Genomic DNA, 21061 nt, shown 5'->3' on the forward strand with positions numbered 1-21061 from the left:
CTTCGTCATATATTGCATAAAGCCAAAAGAACCAAAAATAATTTTGCCAAAATAATAGTGTATTAACAGTGGTTATCTTTGATGGATGGTGTTATGATAATTTTTATTTTCTTTATATACTTATTTTCTGAATTTTGTACAATGCACACACGTTAATTTTTTTTTTTTTTTTGAGACAAATTCTTGCTCTGTCACCCAGGCTGAAGTGCAGTGGTACAATCACAGCTCACTGCAGCCTTTACCTCCCAGGCTCAAGTGATCCTCCCACCTCAGCTTCATGAGTAGCTGGAACCACAGGCATGTACCACCATGCCCAGCTGACTTTTTTTTTTTAAGAGATGAGGTCTCACTATATTTTGCATAGGCTGGTCTCAACCTCCTGGCTTCAAGCAATCCCTCCACTTTGGCCTCCCAAAGTGCTAATATTACAGGCATGAGCCACCATACTCAGCCCAAATTTAAAAATGAAAAAGAAGAAAATATAAGTGAATCCCAGTAGAGAAGTCATATATTGGAAATGAAGAATTGTAGTGTAGGAAAAATGGGCTTAAAATATGTCAAAGACTGGCTGTCACACAGATGAATTAAATAACCTCAAGGTGTAAGATTGGAACTAATGTGCAAAACTAGATAGAATGTAAGCTTGAATATGGAGGCAAGTTTGATAGATTTTTTAAAAGGAAATTTTTAATTCCCCTAACACTGAGTGTGTGCAAAGACAGGTTCAACTAAATGGATAGAGATAGATTTGAGAACTGAAGGTTCGAGATAGATTTGAGAACTGGAGGTTTCTGAAAAAGATAATCTTTTGAATACAACATTCTGTAATGTCTTCCCAGGAAGACCATTCTTTAAAAGACTTGATGTCTCCACATTGTATCTGGCTCAACTTCCATAGACTTTTCTGGACATTTAATCACATAATTCCCTCTAAGTCTTTAAGTTTTACTGCACTTACTCCATTTTCTATTTTTAAGTATTTTTTAAATTGTGGATGATTTTCTTTCTTTTTTTAATATTTACTGAGTAATAGGAACCATAGCATATATGTACGTGATAAGTTAGCTCATGTTCATGATAAGTTAACTCATGACTAGAGATATTAACATATATACAGTCTCCTGATCCTTGTCTTAGAAGACCAACAGTATGGGTATCCAAGAACTAAGTAGAGTGGATTCACCATATTTCCTTTTTCTCTTTTACTTTAAGTATGAAATTGATATGTGTGCACTGCACAAAATTCAGAGAATAAATTGCTGTAGCAATTTGCTAGTCTCTTTCTCTCCATTTGTCCCACCTTTCTGATTTACCAGAGGCATAAACTTATAGTAAGCATTGAAATGTAAAATGATCTACATTTTCCCTACTGCTGAGAGGAAATTATCTTAGAAGAAAAAGACATAAATATGAAAATCATCTGGTTTGGTGCTAGCTTTTTCTGTTCCTCTTCTACTCCTAGTTTTGAAGCTCTGTTTACTGCTCTGGAACAAGAACAAGAAAACCTGGGCATTTCTAGCGTTGGTGCCTCTGTCACTACCATGGAAGAAGTCTTCTTCAAGTGAGTGACAATGTATAGGGAAAAGAAAATCTCTGGAGGGAAAAGAACATGTCTTAGTTCCCTTTGTAAGTTCTCCAGACTTTCAGGTTTCATCCAATAGAAATTTAAGGGCAACGGGGCATGTTTGGGAACCATTGCTCTACCACAAGTACCATGTTGCTTCCAAGTAATGATTTCTGCCAGGCAATGAGCACACCAAGGAGCCTTCTGAGTTGGGGGCTGCAACTCACATTCTTCAAACAGGATACTTTGGAGTAAGATTGAAATGAAATACTTTGTGCTTTTTTATGTAGGGTCGGTTACACAGAAGAGTCACAAACAGATATCGAAGCTATGAAGTCTTCCTCCCAAATGGGCCGAGCCTCCAACAGGAACCAGAATAAGAACATGTCAAGAAATGTTGAGGGAGCAGATCCTCCCACCCTGAATGAAAGCCCTCCTATTAACTTTAATACTGGGGTAAGCACCTTTACCAAGAAACCTGGTGTAGATATGGTTGGAGTGCAAGAGGTACACTTCGTCGATCAGATGGCAAGCAGTCTGTGCCACTTCCTAATCAGTTTTCTAATGCAGAAATGATGGGTTTTAGATAAGATAGCAATGGTTTGCTTTCACCATTGTTATTCCTCCATCCTTTTTTTCTGTTTTAGAATTCATTTCTTTTCAAATCAGTAACCACAAAATGTGTTGGTTTATTGAGGCTAAGTTAAGGGTACTAGTGAGCCTGATTTTTAATAATTCAATATGCACAATATTTTAAGTATTCTAAGTTTTCCTATTGGGAATTGTTACTGTGTAAGGGATGGCTCCCTAATTAGTATGATCCTTCACAGTGGAATTCTGAGTTGCCAAATATTTTCTTCATTCTTCTTATAATCATCTACTCCTTCTATAAAGCACCCTAGTTTTCTTGGCTATCAGGAGTCTGAGGAAAATCATCCTTCTAAGATTTTTGTGTGTTATATCTAAAGCCAAACTGTAAACATTTTATTTAATATATTACAGCAGAGGTCAGTAAACCTTATGTAAAGAGACAACAAATATTGAAGGCTTAGCAGGCCATCTGGTGTCTTTCACAATTACTCAAGTCTGTCATTATAGCCCAAAAACAACCATGAAAATACAGAAATAAATGGGCATCGCTGTGTTCCAATAAAACTTTGTTTATAAAAACAGGCCATAGGGCCATAGTTTGTTGACCCCTGCCTCATACAAAGAAAAGATTGATCATACAATTGTGTCCTGTCATACTACGCTTAGGTTCTATTCCAAATACTTACTTCTATAAACTTTATGTGTTTGTAATATAAAACTTGTATATGTTCATACCACAGAATTTCAAAGCATTCGTCTTAATGGAGTTCAACATGAATGGCATGTTTAAGTCTATACCTATTGTAATGTTACCTTTTTCTCATTTTTCCTTAGTGTTCTCTCTACAGCCAGCAGTTCTGTGCCATGTTCGTAAAGAGGGTGATGTTCAACTGGCGCAACTGGAAACTGCTTTTGTTACAGATACTGGGACTCATAGGCTCCCTTGCCTTTCTCTTAAGTTCTAGTAAAAATTCTTCACAGCATGAAATGATTAGGCAAATGGAGTTGAGTCAATATGGTCAAACCATTGTGCCCTTTTCTATTTCTGGGGCTTCTAATTTGACTGCAGATCTCTCAGAACGCCTTAAGAGTATGCTCGAGTCTGACAACCAAAGACCTCAGGAAGTACAAGGTAAAGCTCACTGAGGAAAAAAAAAAAGAACTGCTCTCAGAGACGATCTTCTTGTGTTACTTCCAAAGAAGGTCTTAACTATAGTGTTTGGCTACCCACTCTGTCCTTCCCCTGTTAGTCACAAATGTCTTAGAGACAGTTATATTCAAGTCAAAGAATGCCGTCATTTTTTCAGATTTTTAAATTTATTTATTTTGTTTTAACTTTTAAGTTCATGGGTACATGAACTAAGATTTTTGTGTGTTTTACTTTATCTAAAGCCAAATTGTAAATGTTTTATTTAACATATTACAGCAGAGGTCAGTAAATCTTATGTAAAGAGACAACAAGTAAAGATACAAGTTCACCTTGTTACACAGGTAAACTTGTATCATGGGGGTTGTACAGATTACTTCATCACCCAGATATTAAGCCTAGTATCCATTAGTTATTTTTCCTGATTCTCTCCCTCCTCCAACCTTCCACCCTCCTGTAGGCCCCAGTATATGTTGTTCCCCTCTATGTGTCCATGTATTCTCCTCATTTAGCTCCAACTTATAAGTGAGAACATGTGGTATTTGGTTTTCTGTTCCCGTGTTAGTTTGCTAAGAATGATGGCCTCCAGCTCCATGCATGTCCCTGCAAAGGGCATGACCTCATTCTTTTTTATGGCTGCATAGTATTGCACAGTGTACATGTACCACATTTTCTTTATCCGGTCTATTATTGATGGCATTTGGGTTGACTCCATGTCATTGCTATTGTGAATAGTATTGCAATGAACATACACATGCATGTGTCTTTATAATAGAATTATGTATATTCCTTTGGGTATACACCCAGTAATGGGATTGCTGGGTCTAACTATATTTCTGTCTTTAAGTCTGAGGAATCACCACACTGTCTTCCACAGTAACTGAACTAATTTACACTCCCACCAACAGTGTATAAGCATTCCTTTTTCTCTGCAACCTCACCAGCATATGTGTGTTTTGTTTTTTGTTTATTTGTTTGTTTTTTACTTTTTAAATGATAGCTATTCTTAAAAGTCAAGAAACAACAGATGCTGGTGAGGTTGTAGAGAAATAGGAACACTTTTACACTGTTGGTGGGAATGTAAATTCGTTCAACCATTGTGGAAGACAGTGTGGTGATTCCTCAAAGATTTAGAACTGGAAATACCATTGGACCCTACAATTCCATTACTGGGTATATATCCAAAGGAATATAAATCATTCTGTTGTAAAGATACTTGCACATGTACGTGTAGACGTGGAATCTACCCAAATGCCCATCAATGATAGATTGGATAAGGAAAATGTGGTACATATATACCATGGAATACTATGTAGCTATAAAAAGAAATGTCCTTTGCAAGGAGATGGATGAAGCTGGAAGCCATTATCCTCAGCAAACTAGTACAGGAACAGAAAACACCTCATGTTCTCACTTATAAGTGGGAGCTGAACAATACATGGACACAGGGAGGGGAAAAACACGCACTGGGGCCTGTTGGAGGATGCGGGGAAAGAGCATTAGGAAAAACAGCTAATGCATGCGGAGCTTAATACCTCGGTGATGGGTTGATAGGTGCAGCAAACCACCATGGCACACATTTACCTATTTAACAAACCTGCACATCCTGCACAGGTACCCCCAAACTTAAAAAATAAAAATAAACAAATGAATAAATAAAATAAAAAGCTAATTATAATAATAATAGCTCTTCTGACTGGTGTGAGATGGTAACTCATTGTGGTTTTGATTTGCATTTCTCTAATGATCAGTGATGTTGAGCTTTTCTTTATATGAATATTGGCCATGTGTATGTCGTCTTTTGCGAAGTCTCTGTTCATGTCGTTGGCCCTCTTTTTTATGAGTTTGTTTTTTTCTTGTAAATTTGTTTAAATTCTTAGTAGGTGCTGGATATTAGATCTTTGTTGGATGCATAGTTTGCAAAAATTTTCTCCTGTTCTGTGGGTTGTCTGTTGACAGACAATTGTCTTTTGCTGTCTAGGAAACTCAACATGGGGATTTTTATTACTTGCAACAAGTAAGGGGAACACTGGGCATAGCTTCTTTTTAAATTTTTTCTAGCAACAGGGCTGTTGCATGTTTAGTTTTCTAAAAAACTACCTAGTTGCTTTCCAGAGTGACTGTGTCATTTTACATTTCCCTCAGCAATGTATGAGTGATCCAGTTTCTCTGCATATTCACCAGCATTTGGTGTTGTCACTATTTTTGTTTTGGCCGTTGTGATAAGTGAGTAGTGGGATATCACTGTAGTTTCAACTTACCTTTCCCTGACTTGCATTTCTACATCTTTTCATGTGCTTATTTTCCATTTGAACATCATCTCCAGTGAAATGTGTTTATCAATTTTCCCTATTTTTTAGTTTAATTTTTGATGTTTTTTACTATAGAGTTTTAAACAGTTTTTAAAATTGTTTTCTCTCATGCTGTAGATTATCATCACCCTAACAATTTTTTTTTCAGGGCAAAATTTCTTAATTTTTATAAAGTTTAATGTATTTTTTTCTTTTATTGATCATGCTTTTGATGTTAGGTCTAAGAACTCTCCACCTAGCCCTAAATCTTGAAGATTTTCTCCTAAAAAGATTTACAGTTTTCTAAAAGTTTTATAGCTTTACATTTTATATTTATTATCTACTTTGACTTAATTTTAGCATAAGGTGTGATATCTGAGTCAAGGTTAATTTTTGTGCCTGTGCATCTCCAATTGCTCCGGCAGCAATTGCTCCATTTCTGAATGATGATATTCATTTAATTATTTTGCACCTTTATCAAAAAAGAGTTGGGCATGTTTGGGTCTATTTTGGGGTTTTCTATTCTATTCCAATAATCTATGTATCTATTCCTTCAACCAGTGGCACACTTGAAATCTGGTAGACTGGTTCCTCCCACTTTATTCTTGTTTTTAAAAGTTGTTTTGGCTATTTTAGTTCCTTTGCTCCTCCATATACATTTTGAAATAAGTTTGTCTATACCTGCATAAAAACTTGGAAATTTGCCAGAAATTGGATTAAATCTGTATAGTAAATTGAAGAAAATTGACATCTTTACTGAGTATAGTCTTTGAATCTATGAATGTAGGATGTCCCTTTATTGATTTAGAACTTTTATTTCTTTCATCAGCGCTTGTAGTTTTCAGCATACAAGTCCTGCACATAGGTTGTTGATTTGTGCCTAAATCTTTCATTTTTCAGTTAATGTAAATGGTATTACCCTTTTAATTTTGGTATCCAGATGTTTATTCTAGCATATAATTATTTTTTATTCTTATATGGTTATCATGTATCCCACAACTTTGATGAACTCATTTATTAGTTCTAGAAATTTTTCTTGTTGGTTTCTTGGGATTCTCTATGTAGACAATCATATTATCTGCAAATAAGAGCAATTTTCTTTCTTTGTGATCTGTATGCCTTTTGGTTCCCATTTATACTTTATTACACTGGATAGAACTTCCATCACTATATTGAATCAGAGTAGTGAGACTGATTGTTTTTCTTTGTTCCAGTGTTAGGAAAAAAGGTATACAGTCTTTCTCCACTAAGTATAATGTTAGCGGTAAGGAATTTTTTAGATGCTTTATATAAAGTTAAAGAAGTTCTGCTCTACTCCTATTTTGCTCAGTTTTTTTTTTTTAAACCATGAGTGCTTATTTCTGCACAGATTTGTATAATTATGTAAGTTTTCCTTGTTAGTCTATTAATATGGAGGGTGACATTAATTGATATTCAAATATTGAACCAGCCTTGTATCCCTGGAATAGATTCCAGTTGGTCATGGTGCATAATTCTTTGTATATATTGTTGAATTCTGTTGTCTAATATTTTATTAAGGAGTTTTGCATCTATATTCATAAAGGATATTTATCTGTAGTTTACTTTTGTTGTACTGTCTTGGTGTGGTTTCATTATAAACTAAATTGAGAAATGTTCCTGATTCTGTTTCCTAAAATATGTTGTGTCTAATTAGTGCTTATTCTTCTTTAAGCATTTGATATGATTCTTCAGTGAAAATATTGGGGCCTGGAGACTTCTTTTTTATGGAATTTTTAGTTGAGAATTACATTTTCTTAATAATTATTGCTATTCAATGATCTACTTCATATTGAGTTGTCGTAGTTGTATGTTTTGAAGAAGTGGTCCCTTTCATCTAAGTCATCAAATCTATGTGTTGTATTAGAGTTCTTTAGAAAAGCAGAACCAACAGGATATATATATATATATATGGGAAACAAAAGGCATACAGATCACAAAGAAAGAAAATTGCTCTTATTTGCAGATGATGTGATTGTCTACATAGAGAATCCCAAAGAACAAACAAGAAAAATTTCTAGAACTAATAAATGAGTTCATCAAAGTTGCAGGATACATATGTGTGTGTGTGTGTGTGTGTGTGTGTATATATATAGAGAGAGAGACAGAGACAGAGAGAGAGAGAGAGAGATAAATGTATAAAGAAAATATTTATTAGAGGAATTGGCTCATGTGATTATAGAGGCCAAGAAGTCCCATAATATGCTGTATGCAAGCTGTATACCCAGGAAACCAGTAATTCAGTCTGAGGCCAAAGGCCTGGGAACCAAGGTGGCTACTGGTGTAAGTCCAAGAGTCCAAAAGTCTGAGAATCAGGAGTGCTAATGTGTAAGGGCAGAGAAAATAGGTGGTGCATTTTCCTTCATGAAGAGAAAAAAGTTGCCCTTTTTTCACCCTTTTGTTCTATTTGGTCCCTCAATGGATTGGATGATGGCCACTCACATTGGTGAGGCGCTTTAGTCAGTCTACTGATTCAAATGCTAATCTTGTCTGGAAACACCCTCACAGACATGCCCAGAAATAATGCCTTACCAGCTACTTGGGTATCCCTCAACCCAGTCAAGTTGATACATAAAATTAGCCGTGACATTTGTGTAGAGTTAACCATAGAATTCCTTTATCATCCTTTTTATGTCTGCATGATGGGTAGTGATTTTCTCTGTTTCATTCCTGACATCGGTGATGTGTGTCTTCTCTCTTGTTTTCCATCCACTGTGCTTTTGTCTGAGTATTCTAATCACTTGTCTTCCAGTGCCCTGACCTACACTTTATTTGTGCTCAACCCACTATAGTTATATATTAACTTCTTAATTGTAATTAATGTGTTTTTTAATTCTGACATAAACATTTGATTATTTCTATGGACTCCAGTTCTCTGGTAAATTCTCTATCTTTGCTACCTGGGTCATCAATGAATCTGTTTCTATTGTCTGTGCTTTCTCTTGGTTCTCTTTTTTAGTGGAATTGATAATTTCTTAATTCAATGCCAGATACTGTGTATGAAAATTATGAAGATTCTGCATGAGATTATCTTCTCCAGAGGAGATTCAGTTTTACTTCTGGCAGGAAGATTAAGGAAAGATCTAAATCCAATCATGGATTGAAGTAATTTGAGGCTGGGTTTAAATTTTTATAAGAATGTGTCTATTAAGCTGGGCATGGTGGCAAGGGTCTGTAGTCCCTGCTGCTTGGGAGACTTACATGGGAGGGTCACACGAGCCTAGGAATTTGAGGCTGTAGTGCACTATTATCATGCCTGTGAATATTTCCCACTGCACTCCAGCCTGGGAAACCCAGTGAGACCTGATCTCTTAAAGAAAGAATTGGTTTATTTCTTACTCACTATTTCTGTGAGGGTATTACCCTTCTTGAGCCCCACAGAGAGCCTGAGGGTTTACTAAGGTACCTCTACCATTTACAAATCTATACAGGTCTCAAAGAAAAAAAGAATGTAGAATGTTGGACTCATCTCAGTGCATTTCCATTCTTCCCAAATGTTGATAGTTTTCCTAGATGTCTAATATCCTTAATGAGGTGATATTTTTAAATGTTTTTAGTTAGCTTCTGTGCTTTCCAGAGGAAGGTTTTGTCTGCTGTAAGATTAGCAAAGCTATAAATGAAACCACTTATAAATCAGTATAAGATAGATAAGTAAGTTGAGAGAGTCTATGTTTTCTCAGTGAAGTAGTAGTTTAGGACATAGGCTATAAAGTGAGAGAGCTTGGAATGTAATGATGAAGTAAAGTGCTGGAGGGGAACCGCAAATGTTTGAAGTAGTCATTATGGGAAAATTGAAGGTGACGAGAAGTAAAATTATCTGTTCCTCTTCTCTGGCCTATATTATAGGTTATCTGTATTGTGGACACACTGACCAATATTGTTTTCTGATCCTAGGTGACCTACTGAAGTACCTGAGGGAAACAAAAGATTGTATTCGTTTATGTATCATTGCACTTTCTATTGAGTCGGAGGCAAATACGGTAATGCTTACTGCTCTGTTCAACAATGAAGCATATCATTCACCATCTGTGGCCCTGGCAGTGTTAGACAACATTCTTTTCAAGTCACTTTCTGGTGCCAATGCTTCCTTAACAGTCTCCAACAAACCTCAGCCACTCCCTGATATTGAAGAAAATGAAGAGTATGTTATTCTTTTCATTTGAATTCAATTTTACTCTTTAAATACATTATTTCCACTTTATCTGATTACAGTTATATGATAAAAATAGCTGTTGATTGAAATCTGTATTTTCTGCTGTGTTGATTTCCTGATATGTCTTCTTTTGTAGGCTTCAAAGTGGACAAAAGTTGGCCATAAATTTACAATTTGGCATGGCTCTTTTGATCAATGGTTTTTGTCTCCTGACGGTGACTGAGAGAACCACTAAGGCGAAGCACATCCAGTTTGTGAGTGGTGTCTCTGTCATTGTGTACTGGCTTTCTGCCCTATTGTGTGATTTCATCATCTTCTTTGCCTCCTGCTGCTTAGTAATGGTGAGTGTGAAATGAAGTTCCTTGAGGGTTTGTTTTCCTTTTGTACCTCTTGGAAAATTACTATTCTAATGGTTGTGAAATCTAGCTCTTGTCAATAAACCATCTTTGCTTATTACCTTGGAAAACACATTGCAAAAGTCTGGTGGTAGAAATTTCACCATATTCTTAGTTTAAAAAGTACCTTCTTTGCATAAAAATAGAAATGTAGACTAATGGAAAAAAATAGAGTACAGAAATAAACTCATGCATTTACCATCAGTTAATTTTTTACAAAGGTGACAAGAACACACAATGGGGAAAGAACAGTCTCTTCAATACATTGTGTTGGGAAATCTGGATATCCACATGCAAAAGAATCCATTTAGACCCTTATTTCACACCACATACAGATATCAACTTAAAATATAATGAAGACTTAAATGTAAGTCCTGAAGCTATAAAGCTACTAGAAGAAAACATAGGGGAAACATTCTTTTTTATGACCCCAAAAGCACGGGCAATAAAAGCAAAAATAGAAAATTGGGATTACATCAAACTAAAAAGCTTCTGCATAGTAAAGGAAACAATCAGTACAGTCAAGAGAAAAATCTACAGAATGGGAGGAAATATTTATAAATCATACCTCTTAAAAGGGGTTAATATCCAAAATATATAAGGAACTCTTACAACTCAATAGCAAAAAATAACCTAATTTAAAAATGGGCAAAGGAATTGAATAGATTTTTCTCAGGAGAAGATATAAATGTTCAACAGGTATATGAACATTTGCTCAATTTTCCTAGTCATCAGGGAAATGCAAGTCAAAACCATGAGATAATCACCTCACACCTATTACGATGACTTTTTTTAAAAAAAGATTTTATAAAAAGATAACTAGTATTGGTAAAGTTTGTACAAATTGGAACTCTTGCCAACTGTTGGTGAGAATGCAAAATGGTGCCCCTGCTATGAAAAACAATGTGGTGGTTCCTCAGAATATTAAAAATAGAACTACCATATTATCAGACAATCCTATTTCTGATTATTTATCAAAAAGAGTTCAAATCAGGATCTCAGAGACCTACCATCACTCCTAATTCACTGAACACTATTCATAATAGCTAAAATGTGAAAAAAAAAAAAAGCCTAAACATTCATCAGCAGATGAATGGATAAAGAAAATGTGGTATATACATACAATGGAATATTATTCAGACTTTAAAAATAAGATGATTCTGGCTGGGCACAGTGGCTCACGCCTATAATCCCAGCATTTTGGAAGGCCAAGGTGGGTGGATCACCTGAGGTCAGGAGTTTGAGACCAGCCTGGCCAACATCTAGTGAAACCCTGTCTCTACTAAAAAATACAAAAATTAGCTGGATGTGGTGGCACATGCCTGTAGTTCCAACTACTTGGGAAACTGAGGCAGGAGAAGCGCTCGAACCCAGGAGGTGGAAGTTGCAGTGAGCCGAGATCATGCCCTTGCACTCCAACATGGGTGACAGAATGAGACTCCATCTCAAAAAAAAGAACAACAACAACAACAAAAAATAAGATGACTCTGACATTTGCTACAATATGGATGAATCTTGAGGACATTATGCTAAGTAAAATAAAGCAATCACAGAAAATCAAATATTTCATGATTCCACTTACATGATATATCTAAAATAGTCAAATGTATAAAATCTAATAGTTGAATGGTGGCTGCTAGGGGCTTGGAGAATAGGATAATGGAAAGTTACTAATCGGTGAGCATAAAGTTTCACTCAAACAAGATAAATAAGCCTTAGAGATTTGTAGTAAAAGATTGTACTTACAGTTAACAATCATATATTTTACGCTTAAAAATGTATTAAGAATGTAAATCTTATGTTTAATGTTCTTTTTACATTAAAAGAAAATAAGGAGTAATTATACATTTCCAAATTAAAAAAAAAAAAACTAATAGACTGTTGCTAGCAGTCATGCCCTACAAGAAATTCTGAAGAGAATTCTTCAGTCTGAAATGAAAGGACACTTGACAGTAACTCAAATCCAAATGAAGAAATAAAGGATACCAGACAAGTAAAAACATAGATAAATGTAAAATGCAGTATTAATATATTTTTGTTTATAGCTCTTATATTTTTTCATTTAAAAGGCATCTGTGTAAAGCAATAGTTATAAATCTATCATGATGGACACACAAGGTATAAAGATGTAATTTGTGATAATAATAGCATAAAAGGCAGAGAGGTTAGCTATATAGGTACAAAATATTTGTATTATATTGAAATTAAGTTGGTATTAATCTAAATTGTATTGTTATGAATTGGATGTTTATTGTAATTTCCAACCACTAATATAACAACCCAACTACATGGAGTCTGAAAAGACAATAGAATTAAATGGCACACTCAAAAATATCTATTCAACACAAATGGCAGAATAAATGAATGGAAAAATATAATGATGTAATACATAACCAAATGACAGAAAAACTTACAGGTAATTACATTAAATATAAATGGATTAAACTCGAATTAAAAGTAGGCATTAGTAGAATGATTCCAAAAACATAATCTAACTGTCTGATACCTACAAGAGACTCACTTTAGGTTCATTGACACAAATAATTTGAAAATAAAATGATGAAAGAGCTTCTTTAAAAGATAACTAGTATAGCTTTAATAATATTCAAAGCAGACTTTACAACAAAAATCATTAGGATAACAAAAGAAGAAATGTAAAATGTTTCAACTGTCATGTAAAACAGTTTTGTGGTTCTTCAAAAATTAAACATACAATTACCATATGATTCAGCAATTACACTCCTAGATTTATACCCAAGAGAACTGCAAACATCAATTTTTTTAATACTTGAAAATGAAAGTCCCAAATATCATAAATGGAATTAAACATACAATTACCATATGATTCAGCAATTACACTCCTAGATTTATACCCAAGAGAACTGCAAACATCAATTTTTTAAATACTTGAAAATGAAAGTCCCAAATATCATAAATGGATAAATAAAATATGGTATATCAATACAATACAATGGAACATTACTTAACCATAATCAAGAATGAAATGCTGATACCTGCTACAGCTTGCATGAACCTTAAAAAATTATGCTAACTGAAATAAGCTAGGGACAAAAGGCCATATATTGCATGATTCCATTTACTTAAAATGTCCAAAATAGGTAAATTCATAGACACAGAAAGCAGATTAATAGTGCCAGGAATAGTGGTTACTTTTACAGGGATTGGAGGAGTTTCTGATAGGCTTCTGTGGGTATTGGCATTGTAGTAGTTTCCCAGGGAATTGCTTTGTGATAATTCATTATGATAATTCATTTATGTTATATATACTTTTCTGAATATGTGGTATATTTCATAATAAAGAAGTTAAAATATTTACTTGAAAATTTTGTTTGCATTTTCACTTGTAGATTAAGTTGAGTAGAATCTAAATATTCACAATGCATGAGTCTCTTGTCCACGAACAACTATATTACTTACTTATCCAACAAGGAATTCAGCGTTTTTTTTGTTTTTGTTTTTGTTTTTGTTTTTGTTTGAGACAGAGTCTTGCTCTGTCACCCAGGCTGGTGTGCAGTGGTGCAATCTCGGCTCACTGCAAGCTCCGCCTCCTGGGTTCCCGCCATTCTCCTGCCTCAGCCTCCCGAGTAGCTGGGACTACAGTCGCCTGCCACCACGCCTGGCTAATTTTTTATTTTTTTATTATTATTATTATTATTGTATTTTTAGTAGAGACGGGGTTTCACTGTGTTAGCCACGATGGTCTTGATCTCCTGACCTCATGATCCGCCTGCCTTGGCCTCCCAAAGTGCCAGGATTACAGGCAGGAGTCCCTGCACCCAGCCCGGAATTCAGCTTTTCTTTGAAATAGGTTATGATTTGTGACATTGAAAGATCATAAGACTTTGAACACAGAAATTCCTAGGTCACGCTAACTTTTATTTGATTTCTTCATTTTATTTATTCTTTTAGGTTTACATAGCTTCAGGGACTGGATTCATCTATTTCCCGCAAATCTTCTCTTATTTTTGCTACCACCACCAAGAACATCAGTCAATATAATGATTATTCTTAGCTTAATCTTACTATTTACTTCTTGCTTGTCTTGCTACATAATCATGTAATTGCCCAAAGGGACCATCTTGTCATTTGTGGAGAAGTGATATCTATTAAGTAATGAGATATAAATTGCCAGAAATTTATTTCTTTTCACAGCTACAGGTTCCTCTCCACCACCACCATCCATTCTAATTTTGTGTTCCACTGTCTGGTTTAGTGGCTTTGGTGAATGTGAGGGAGAAGTGGGGAAGTAGAATAGAACCTGGTGGCTCAGTTTAAAGGTGCATAGCAGTGGGTAGAGTGATAGGTAAGTTATGTAGTCAAAGAAAAAAATCTTTGGAGAAAGCGTGTCTTTGGAGAAATAATCTACTTTCTGGGAAACTTGCCAGTATTATTGCAATAACTGTTCCAAGTAGAAAAGAAAATAATAAAGGAAAGTATAGTGGCTCTGCTCACTGGAATGCCCTCTGATGAAGAGGTAAAAATAACTTACTTCATCCTCGTGGGATAAGGTTTTGATTTTTTGTTTTGTTTTGTTTTGTTTTGTTTTTTTGAGACAGGTCTCACTCTGTCACCCAGGCTGGAGTGCACTGGCACAATCACAACACACTGCAGTCCCTACCTCCTGAGCCTTAGCCTCCCAAAATGCTGGGATTACAGGCATGAGCCACAATGCCCATCCCCAGGGCTGAAGTTTTTGTTTTGTTGATTATTCTACTTTAAGTTCTGGGATACATGTGCAGAACATGCAGTTTTGTTACATAGGTATACATATGCCATAGTGGTTTGCTGCACCTATCAACCTGTCATCCAGGTTTTAAGCCCTGCATGCATTAGGTATTTGTCCTAATACTCTCCCTCCCCTTGCTCCCTATCCTCTGACAGGCCCCAGTGTGTGATGTTCCCCTCCACATGTCCATGCATTCTCATTGTTCAACTCCCACTTATGAGCGAGAGCATGTGGTGTTTAGTTTTCGGTTCCTGTGTTAGTCTGCTGAGAATGATGACTTCCAGCTTCATCCATGTCCTTGCAAAGCTCATCAACTCATTCCTTTTTATGGCTGCGTAGTATTCCATGGTGTGTATGTGCCACATTTTCTTTATCCAGTCTGTCATCGATGGGCATTTGGGTTGGTTCCAAGTCTTTGCTATTGTAAATAGTGCTGCAATAAACATATGTGCATGTGTCTTTATAGCAGAATGATTTATAATCCTTTAAGTATATACCCAGTAATGGGATTGCTGGATCAAATGGTATTTCTGGTTCTAGATCCTTGAGGAATCACCACACTGTCTTCCACAGTGGTTGAACTGGTTTACACTCCCACCAACAGTGTAAAAGCATTCCTATTTCTCCACAGCCTCACCAGCATCTGTTGTTTCCTGACTTTTTAATAATCACCATTCTAACTGGCATAAGATGGTATCTCATTGTGGTTTTGATTTGCATTTCTGTAATGACCAGTGATGTTTTAAGAGGCAGATTGACTTAATTAATGACTAGTCCCATGCTAAATAAAGACAGGACTTGCTATTTCCTTCTCTAAATGTTTTGGCTTAGTTTCTTTTTTCACTTGCCCTTCACTTTGCCTTTATCTCTGTACCCTTTGTGTTTCAGGGAGTGATAAAATACCGCAAATTAGATATTTATGTCACGGATTACCACATTCTGGAAACTATGCTGATCTTCACGCTGTATGGCTGGTCTGCCATTCCCTTTGTGTACCTGATAAGCTTTGTGTTTTCCGGAAGTACTTCTGCCTACATCAAACTTCTCCTACTCAGCTACTTTTCAGGCACTTTTGGTTTCCTCATAGGCGAGATAATAGAAAACAGTAAGTGTGAAGTTTCACAAAATTTCTCCTTCTCCAGAAGGCAGCAGTAAATAAGTAAGGAGTAATGGACCTACAGATACTTAAGAACATTTACAGACAACTAAATTCTAGGTTTTAGAGGAAATTTTGTACTTCATGTACAGCAATAAACTTTTTTTTTTTTTTTTTTTTTTTTGAGACGGAGTCTCGCTCTGTCGCCCAGGCTGGAGTGCAGTGGCGCAATCTCGGCTCACTGCAAGCTCCGCCTCCCAGGTTCACGCCATTCTCCGGCCTCAGCCTCCCGAGTAGCTGGGACTACAGGCGCCCGCCACTGTGCCCGGCTAATTTTTTCTATTTTTAGTAGAGACAGGGTTTCACCATGGTCTCGATCTCCTGACCTTGTGATCCGCCCGCCTCGGCCTTCCAAAGTGCTGGGATTACAGGCGTGAGCCACCGCCCCCGGCCAGCAATAAACTTACTTTGACTGCCTGTGATATTCTAGGCATTGTGCTGCCAGATCTGTATGAGTTGAAAAAAAAGAAGAAAGATCCAGGCATGGTGGCTCACGCCTGTAATCCAAGCCCTTTGGGAAGCTAGGTGGGCGGATCATGAGGTCAAGAGATGGAGACCATCCTGGCCAACATGGTGAAACCCTGTCTCTACTAAAAATACAAAAATTAGCTGGGCGTGGTGGCATGCACCTGTAGTCCCAGCTACTTGGGAGGCTGAGGCAGGAGAATTGCTTGAACTAGGGAGGAAGAGGTTGCAATGAACCAAGATCATGTCACCAAAAAAAAAAAAAAAAAGGGAAAGAAACATGAAAAGCAGCTCAACAGTCAAAGACAGGTTTATTTTTGGAGCGTAAACCTGAGAGGGGCTTCTGGCCAATTTCAGTCAGGAGCCCTCTCTCTTACAGACAGAGTATATCTTGGTTTTAGGGTGAGAGAGCTTATCACAGGCTTGGAATGTTTCTGTGTGGGTGAGAAGTTTATTGTGGGGTTGGAATATCTCTGTTTGGAGGGGAGGTTATCTTGAGGCTGACATTTTTCTGGCCGGAGGGGAGATTATCTCAGGACTGGCATATCTCTGGCCAGTGTCTCATGTGTCCGTGTGAAGAGATCACCAAACAGGCTTTGTGTGAGCAACATGGCTGTTCATTTCACCTGGGTACAGGTGGGCTGAGTCCAAAAAAGAAGTCAGCAAAGGGTAGTGGGATTATCATTTGTTCTTATAGGTTTTGGGATAGGCGATGGAACTAAGAGCAGTGTTTTGGGGGTAGGGGATGGATCTCACAAAGTACATTCTCAAGGGTGTGGAGAATTACAAAGAACCTTCTTAAGGATGGGGGAAGATTATAAAGAACCTTCCTAAGGGTGGGGACTATTACAAAGTACATTCATCAGTTAGGTTGGGGCAGAAATAAATCACAATGGTGGAATGTCATCAGTTAAGGCTATTTTCACTTTTTTTGTGGATCTTCAGTTGCTTCAGGCCATCTGGATGTATACATGCAGGTCACTGGGGATATGATGTCTTAGCTTGGGCTCAGAGGCCTAACATTCCTGTCTTCTTATATTAATAAGAAAAAACAAAATAGTGGTAAAGTGTTGGGGAGGCGAAAATTTTTGGAAATGGTATGGAGAGATAATGGGCGATGTTTCTCAGGGTTGCTTTGAGCGGGATTAGGGGCGGCACGGGAACCTCCAGTGGGAGAGATTCAACTGAAGAAAGATTTTGGGGTAAGGGATGATATTGTGGGGTTGTTAGAAGGAGCATTTGTCATATAGAATTATTGGTGATGGCCTGGATGCAGTTTTGTATGAATTGAGAAACTAAACAAAAGACACAACATCCAAATAAGAGAAAGAGAAAAACAGGTATTAAAGGACTAAGAACTGGGAGTACCCAGGACATCCAACTACAGTGTCCAAGGGGGTTCAGTGTAATTATTTGCTTGGTTGGTGAGTTTTGGAGCTCTATCCTTGAATTTTTTTATGTTGTCATATACCAGGCCAGATTGATTTAGGTAAAAACATTCTTCATTTAAAAATATACAGAGTCCCCCCCCCCCTTTTTTTTTTTTAGCAGTAAGTCAGGGCCTCGTTGAATTTGGAGGAAAGAGAATTGCAAAACCAGCAATTGTTTGTTAAAGAAGGATTAGAAATGGCTAGGAGAGAGTGAGTGAGATTGATAGTGTGGTGGAGATAGCTGGGGAGAGGTAGAGGGTGGCATAAGAACAGGAATGAGAATAAGAGTAAGTATAAAAGTAAAGAACAGGACTTCATCAGGGTGAAAGTATTGGAGTGTACTTTGTCACTGAAGATCTTCTATCCACTTAAAGAGATACTTAAGGGTGGCAGTTTGAGGTAAAACCAGGAGCCACTAAATACCAAGAGCCTGAGAAACTGCTTGGGTGATTTGACTAATAAAGGCTGGTCCATTATCAGACTGTATAGAGGTGGGAAGGCCAAACCGAGGAATTATGTCTGACAGAAGGGAAGAAATGACCATGGTGGCCTTCTCAGACCCTGTGGGAAAGGCCTCTATCCATCCAGTGAAAGTGTCTACCCAGACCAAGAGGTATTTTAGTTTCCTGACTTGAGGCATGTGAGTAAAGTCAATTTGCCAGTCCTGGGTGGGGGCAGATCCCCGAGCTTGATATGTAGGGAAGGGAGGGGGCCTGAATAATCCCTGAGGAGTAGTAGAAGAGCAGATGGAACACTGAGAAGTGATTTCCTTGAGGATAGATTTCCACGATGGAAAGGAAATGAGAGGTTCTAAGAGGTAGGCTAGTGGCTTGTAACCTACATGGAAGAGGTTATGAAATGACGACAGAATAGAATGGGCCTGTGAGGCTGGAATGAGATATTTTCCTTGGTCCAAGAAGCATTTGCCTTGTGTGAGAAGAGATTGATAGGTGGAAGTTTCAGTGGGGGAGTAGGTGGGAGTGACCAGGTGAGAAGGAGAAAATCTGCCGTGAAGGATAGAAGTTGGAACGCTAGCTGCTTTTTTAGCTACCTTATCAGCATAAGCATTGCCCTGAGTGATGGGATCTGATGCCTTTTGATGGCCCTTGCAGTGTATGACTCCAGCTTCATTTGGAAGTAAAGCGGCCTGGAGAAGAGTTTTTATTAAAGAGGCATTAATGATGGAGGACCCTTGCATAGTGAGAAAACCTTTCAGCATATAAAACAGCATGGTGGTGCAGGATATGGGGTCAGCATAAATATTGACGCGTAGTCCATTTGCAAGAGTGAGGGCCCGAGTTAAGGCAATGAGTTTGGCTTGCTGAGAGGTAGTGGAGTGGGGCAGAGCAGTAGCCTCAATGATAGATGTGGAAGATACTATAGCATAGGCTGCCTTTGCTAGTGTGTGGCGATTAGGCCTGGTGGAACTGCCATCAGTAAACCAAGTGTCATCAGGGTGAGGAACACGAAAGAAGGAAATACTGGGAAATGGAGTGAATGTCAGGTGGATCAGGGAGATACAGTCATGGGAGTGGGGGCCAGCCTAAGACAGTAAGGTCAAGTTGTTTGGACAGAAAGGCTACAGGGCACAGTCCCGGCTCTTGTGTAAGAATTTTGACCGCACAGCCCTGTACTTTGCCTGTGTGTAATGAAAAGGGTTGGGATGAGTTAGCGAGAGCCAGCATGGGGGCAGCTTCTAGGGCTGTTTTTTTATTTTTTATTTATTTATTTATTTTTTGAGACGGAGTCTGGCTCTGTCGCCCAGGCTGGAGTGCAGTGGCCAGATCTCCTCTCACTGCAAGCTCCGCCTCCCGGGTTCGCGCAATTCTCCTGCCTCAGCCTCCCGAGCAGCTGGGACTACAGGCACCCACCACCTCGCCCGGCTTATTTTTTTTTGTATTTTTAGTAGAGACGGGGTTTCACTGTGTTAACCAGGATGGTCTCGATCTCCTGACCTCGTGATCCGCCCGTCTCGGCCTCCCAAAGTGCTGGGATTACAGGCTTGAGCCACCGTGCCCTGCCAGGGCTGTTTTTAAGGAATGGAAAGAGGAGTGGCGAAAGGATTTAGGATCTATGGGGTCAGCTAGGTTTGCTTTTGTGAGTTTACATAATGGTTTAGTCAGGATGGTAAAACTAGGTATCCAAAGGCGGAAGTACCTAACCATGCCTAGTACGGAAAGTTGTTGTTTTGTAGAAGGGGTTCGGGTTTGGGAGATTAGCCGGACACAATCAGCAGGGAGAGCACATGTGTTTTCATGAAGAATTATGCCGAGATAGGTAACAGATGAGGAAGAAATTTGGGCTTGACTGAAGTAATGGGGCTGTCCGTGAAGTCTTGTGGCAGTACAGCCCAGGTAATTTGCTGAGCCTGATGGGTGTCAGGGTCAGTCCAAGTGAAAGCGAAAAGAGGCTAGGATGAAGGGTGTAAGGAATAGTAAATAAAGCATGTTTGAGATCCAGAACAGAATAATGGGTTGTGGAGGGAGGTATTAAGGATAGGAGAGTATATGGGTTTGGCACCACGGGGTGGACAGGCAAGACAATTTGGTTGATAAGGTGCAGATCCTGAACTAACATGTAAGATTTGTCTGGTTTTTGGACAGGTAAAATAGGGGAATTGTAAGGAGAGTTTATAGGCTTTAAAAGGCCTTGCTGTAACAGGTGAGTGATAACAGGCTTTAATCCTTTTACAGCGTGCTGCGGGATGGGATATTGGTGTTGATTGGGGTAAGGGTGATTAGGTTTTAATGAGATGGTAAGGGGTGCATGATCGGTCGCCAAGGAGAGAGTAGAGGAGTCCTATACTTGTGGATTAGGGTGGGGGGATACAAGGGGAGGATGTGAAGGAGGCTTTGAACTGGGGAAAAAGGCAGCGACGAGGTGTGGCTGTAGCCCAGGAGTAGTCAGGGAAGCAGATAATTTAGTTAAAATGTCTCAACCTAATAAGGGAGCTGGGCAGTTGGGGATAACTAAGAAGGAGTGCTTAAAAGAATGTTGTCCAAGTTGGCACCAGAGTTGGGGAGTTTTAAGGGGTTTAGAAGCCTGGCCATCAATACCCACAACAGTTATGGAGGCAAAGGAAAAAGGTCTTTGAAAAGAAGGTA

At 38.0% G+C, this 21061-nt stretch overlaps 1 protein-coding gene across 2 annotated transcripts in view; it reads left to right on the forward strand.

Moving 5' to 3' along the window:
- Positions 1–21061, forward strand: part of LOC105485053 (phospholipid-transporting ATPase ABCA3-like) — a 178404-nt gene that overhangs the window by 103136 nt on the left and 54207 nt on the right. For both annotated transcript variants that reach the window (XM_071084222.1, XM_071084221.1), the window contains exons 17-22: positions 1463–1561; positions 1855–2020; positions 2990–3287; positions 9506–9752; positions 9901–10105; positions 15795–16011. In XM_071084222.1, coding sequence (XP_070940323.1) covers positions 1463–1561; positions 1855–2020; positions 2990–3287; positions 9506–9752; positions 9901–10105; positions 15795–16011 — 1232 coding nt within the window. The remainder of the gene's footprint in view (positions 1–1462; positions 1562–1854; positions 2021–2989; positions 3288–9505; positions 9753–9900; positions 10106–15794; positions 16012–21061) is intronic.

This window comes from Macaca nemestrina, chromosome 18, assembly GCF_043159975.1.
Source record: "Macaca nemestrina isolate mMacNem1 chromosome 18, mMacNem.hap1, whole genome shotgun sequence".
Lineage (NCBI taxonomy): Eukaryota > Metazoa > Chordata > Mammalia > Primates > Cercopithecidae > Macaca > Macaca nemestrina.